This window comes from Buceros rhinoceros, unplaced genomic scaffold (genome assembly GCF_000710305.1).
Source record: "Buceros rhinoceros silvestris isolate BGI_N320 unplaced genomic scaffold, ASM71030v1 scaffold169, whole genome shotgun sequence".
Lineage (NCBI taxonomy): Eukaryota > Metazoa > Chordata > Aves > Bucerotiformes > Bucerotidae > Buceros > Buceros rhinoceros.
In genome coordinates, this window is record NW_010429531.1 from 41,364 (window position 1) to 46,179 (window position 4,816).

Sequence of the window (4,816 nt, forward strand, 5' to 3'; positions counted from 1 at the left end):
GAAAGGCCTGCCTTTTTTTTTTTTCTCCTGAGATGATACTTGCTTTGGCATTCAGAGTTAGCGGCACAGCACTCATCCAGTACAGGGTACAGGTGACAGCTTCCTTGCAGCCACTGCCAATGCTGCTCAGTCAAGTGAGTGTTCACCCACCCACTATACCTCCACCTTGCATTTTCTTTACTAAGAAGGCTCCTTCTCTTGAAACGCACCCCACATGGCACGATGACCAAATGGGATGCAATTGCACACCTTTGCTGTTCCACCATTCTGCTTGCTTTGGGTATGGGGCACATGTTTTTTCCCCACAGCTAGGTGACTTTTGGCCAGCTTTACAAGCCTCCTGGAGAGAAAAGCATTCATCTCTTCAAGGAAAATCACATGCTTAGTAATTTTAGGAGTTGATGATTCCGATAAATGTATTTCTTCCCAAAAGCTGTTAAACCAAAAACTGAGCTACAGCAAGCTCTGAACTCTCTTGGTAAGTGTTTAAAGAACACAGTCACTGCAGCTCTCTTACCAGGTGTGGCTACGCAAATAAAACTAAGCTTCTTATCAACTGCAACCTGCACACGTTCAGCTTCAAATTCAGGAAAATGTTTACATCATTGTCTTCGAAAAGTATATCCTTGACATGTAAATTTTTGTTAAGTCTTCCCTTGTCATTTACCCATTTCTCACATGGTTCATAACCCCCCTAAGGTCTCAGCCAGTGTTCCCATTACTACCCCAGTACCTGCCCCTACTCTCAGTTTAAATACTGACAGCAAGCCTGTAAGTTTTAGGTAGAACTGCCTGTTTTAGGCAGAACTTTTCACTGCCAGTTTTACGGAGAACACACCTGTAGCATGTATCAGATCACGACAGGCTACATCTGATCCTGAGACACCTTTGAAGGCATTTAACTGACACCAGTAAACCAGGTTGGAGAATGGACTTTTGTTCCTTGTCTGACTCTGAAGACTGAGACAAGAGGTGCAGCATCATGCAAGTTCACTCCTTATTTGTGCAACCACAGTATTTCAAGAGTGACCTTGAAGTTTTGGGGAACTTGGGGCACACAAGTTATTTCCAACAGCTCTTATTTTTCAACAGGATACTATTCTGGCCTCTAAAAAATGTTGTCTGCGCACTCAGGGTTTATGTGCAAGATCCCTCCTTGGGCACAGCACACCAGTCCTCACCTGAAGACACAACTCCACTTCCAGGGTACCTAAAAGCCATCTACAGACCTCCAGGAAAGCTACCATCCACATCTTAAAAAGGCATTGCCCACTGAAGAGGAGACAGCACTTCCTCACAACAGGAACGTGAACACATAACACAAACTTGCAGATCCATGGCAAGACCGAAAAAAAAGGCACCAGGATGGTCCTCACCTTGCAGTAGAGAAGTGCCGACAGGAATGGTTTCAGGAATGTTGTCTCTGCTGTAAATGGAGTGCTCAAATTCAGGAGAACAGTCATTTTCATCGGTGATATGGACCATGACCTGAGACAAAAGGACACGCTGAGAGGAGATTTGATTTTTTTAGGAAGCTTAGAAAAATGGGCACCTTGTTCAGGACACTGCCTGGCCACTCATTGCTTTTGCTGCTGTCCCTGTCCTTACACCTCCAATGCTCGACTGTTCTCACACTACTCCTGAAACACACAGAAGTATTACGTCCTCCACTTCAAGCAGATGGGAGGCAAAGACAAAGAGGCAGAGTCTAGATCTGAAGCCAGCTCACAGCCCAGCCTTCTGCCTGTACCATAAGGCCTCCTCCCTCCCAAGCATCTTCATGAGCTTTCTAGGCTATCTGTGTGCATAACCGCTCCTGCTAATGAGGTAACAAAGAGTGCAGAGACAGTGGGTAGGAAGTGAAGTGATCCACATACCTCAGTCACGCTGCTAAGAGTGCTCTCAACTTCCATGGCTTTCAGTAAGAGGTGATAGAGGTGGTGCTCGCTCTCGTAGTCCACAGGGTGGGTCAGGCTGAGCTCTCCACTCTCCTGTCTCACCCTGAAGAGCCCACTGGGGTTTGTCAGCAGAGTGTATGAAAGAGGCTGGCTCTGGAAAGAAACGGCCTCAACAACTGCTACTCTGTAAAGAATGAGAGAATAATCCGTTGCTTCAAAACGACAACAACAAAAGCTATCTCCTAAGCCTCGATGAGGATGGAAAGGTGAATTTCTCACTCTTTCAATGCTGGGCTCAGCTTTGTATTCAGACTGGAAATCCTAGTGGCCTGGAAAGGCCACCCACCCTCTCTTCTCACACCAAAGTGATCCCCTGACATAGCAGGGCTAGGATAACAACCCATTTCAACCTCTATTAGCATGAAAACATCTTTTTCTTCCCTATTGTACCCTTCCAAATACTGGACAGCAGTTACTCTGTTAGCATCAGTTACAGAGATAATGGAGCTCTTACGCTTCTGACTTTCTTTGAAGCTGTGTGTTCAGAAAACAAACAGGTTCAGAGATGGATTGGAAACCCATGAAGCACAGGGCCTTTCCAGATTCTGCTGTCCAACTCAGCAGGACAGGAAATGAATGCTTGCCTCCCTACTGTGACCTAAGTTTTGAAGCTCCATCTCTCACACCAGTCTCTGGCCAGTCTGACAATACACTTTAAGCCTATCTCAGTGAAAGCTGCAGAGAAGGAGAAAAAAATCCCTCTTCCTCCTCATTCAGTCTCTTTTACAGACTAAGCGGCACATCTCCAGCAACTTTTCCTACTTCATCAGCTTATTTTGAGGTTTCCTGGTCCTTAAACACCATATAACACTGCTCCACCTGCTGCTCGGTGCTTTAAAAGCCCATGCTGCTCTCAAGCAGCTGAACAGTGACAATAAAAACCGGAGCCAGCTTGGCACCTTCTCCCCACTGTCGCTTGGCTTAGCTACTCTTTATGCAACAGCAGAGCCCCTTGGAGTCTTAGCTGTATCTATTTCCACTTCACAAGGGCATTGTTATCTCAAGAGTCTGGCAATGACTTGTCTTTCTAAAAATTTAAATACAAGTCAAATGGGATACAAACAACTCCAAATCTGGTTAATTAAAAGACAATATTTTTCAAGCACTCATTTATGTCTGAAGTTCTCCTGAAGATGCATAGCCAGGAGTGTGGCTGTTGTAATTCATGATGCAATGCAGTAAGACCCCAAGAGCATGAAAACAATAATTTCAGCAGAATTTCAGCATCCCAGACTACGCCATGTGCCACACTGGAGACTCTCAAACACTAGAAAAGGCATAATTTCTTTTAGAAAAAGACCCTGTCTTTAAAGTGTAATAGGCAAACAGATATGCATAGCCCTGAGCAGCAGCAATGCTCTGCACTCTCTGAAGTTCGCTCAGACTGCAGGGAGGAGCTCACCTAACAAAGCACTACTTACGTTTCTCCTGCTGGAGTATTTTCAGGGACAAACACACTGTATGACATATTAGTGAACTGCGGAGGTCGGGAGCCAGCCAGGATGGAAATGGAGGCATAGGGACTTTTGTTGCCATACTCATCGGTGGCTTCCACAGTAACCACATACTCCTTGTTCCATGTCAAAGGCAAACCAGTCGTCATGATAATGCCAGTATCCTTATCTACTCGGAATCGCTCTTCACCACCTATCAATACACACACAAAGCTGGTCTGTAAAATGCCACACAGCAAGAATGTTTGCATCTTTGCTATTTTAAGGTAAGCTATCCTCAAATTATCTACCTATGTCCTTGCATGCACTTCTTTTTTCCTCTCCAGTTGTGCATTTTATCTTTCACTCACACCATGCTCTGCTGACCACTGCCATGTAAAAGACACGAGAACAGGTGAGAAATGGAGCCTTAAGCTAAGGACAATGCTGCAATCGATTTCAAAACAGAAGTAAAGCAAAGAAAGTGGCAGCAAGAAAGATTACCATCCACATAAGTGTTTTGCCAAAAGTACCTCCAGCTTCTACTTGCTGTGCCTGCTGTATCTTTAAACATTCCCCAAGGGAAAAATCTATCAATAAAATGGTAAAATGGGAAATCATTAAGAAAAATCTGCAACAGAACTTTACCATTTCTTTCAGAGTAGACATACCGGCAATGAGCGTGTAAGTTATCCCGGCGCTGGCGTTCTCATTGTTACTGTAATAGGCGACAAGCTGGTAGATTAGAGTGCCTTTTCTGGCATCTGGGTCAACACGTGCCAGATAGGGGTATGGGTACATGCCCCAGGACAGAATTTCCTCTTCTGGGGCAAGGAGTGTCACATGGCAGAGGTACCAGTCGTTATCTGCAAAAGATGCATAGATTTCCAGCCAGCTTCCTCACAAACTTTACTCAGGACAGTTTAAGATCTTATCCATTAGTAGCTGTAAACAAACTGAACTGCCCATGACATTCATCCGATTGCATGCACAAAAAATTCAGTTACAGATACCGACTTCAGCAGCTAGATGTGCATTAAGTGCAATTAGCAAGTAATTAAAAATGCTTTCAATAATATCTTTTAGTTAGTCGGCTATGCATATAAAATACTATGTCAGTTATACCACTGGCCATGACATAGTTTCAAGTGGGTACTTACCCAGACTTGGGTGAAATTTGGCCTTTTTATTTTCAACAAATTCAGTGTACATGTTGCCAGTTTTACCAAATTGGGTTTAGGGCTTATTAAAATATTTATCTTAAAAATCAGTGGAAGTGGCAAGCCATCAAACTCCCTAAATTGTTCTCAATCCAACACTAATTTGTTTAGTTTTCTCAAACCACTGAACATTCAAGGAAAAGTAGATGTGCCTTGCCCTTCCTCCCCCAGCATCCCATCTGGTTGCATATGAGTGAAAGACCAG

General features: G+C 44.1%; 1 protein-coding gene across 1 annotated transcript in view; it reads right to left on the reverse strand.

Moving 5' to 3' along the window:
* The window catches only part of LOC104499179 (neural-cadherin-like), a 41,936-nt gene extending 37,333 nt beyond the window's left edge, over nucleotides 1-4,603 (reverse strand). The window contains exons 1-5 of the mRNA XM_010142650.1: nucleotides 4,552-4,603; nucleotides 4,063-4,257; nucleotides 3,380-3,605; nucleotides 1,878-2,082; nucleotides 1,377-1,488 (exon numbers count right to left, since the gene is read on the reverse strand). Of these exons, the coding sequence (XP_010140952.1) occupies nucleotides 1,377-1,488; nucleotides 1,878-2,082; nucleotides 3,380-3,605; nucleotides 4,063-4,257; nucleotides 4,552-4,603 (790 nt within the window). The remainder of the gene's footprint in view (nucleotides 1-1,376; nucleotides 1,489-1,877; nucleotides 2,083-3,379; nucleotides 3,606-4,062; nucleotides 4,258-4,551) is intronic.
* Between the last annotated feature and the right edge of the window lie 213 nt (nucleotides 4,604-4,816).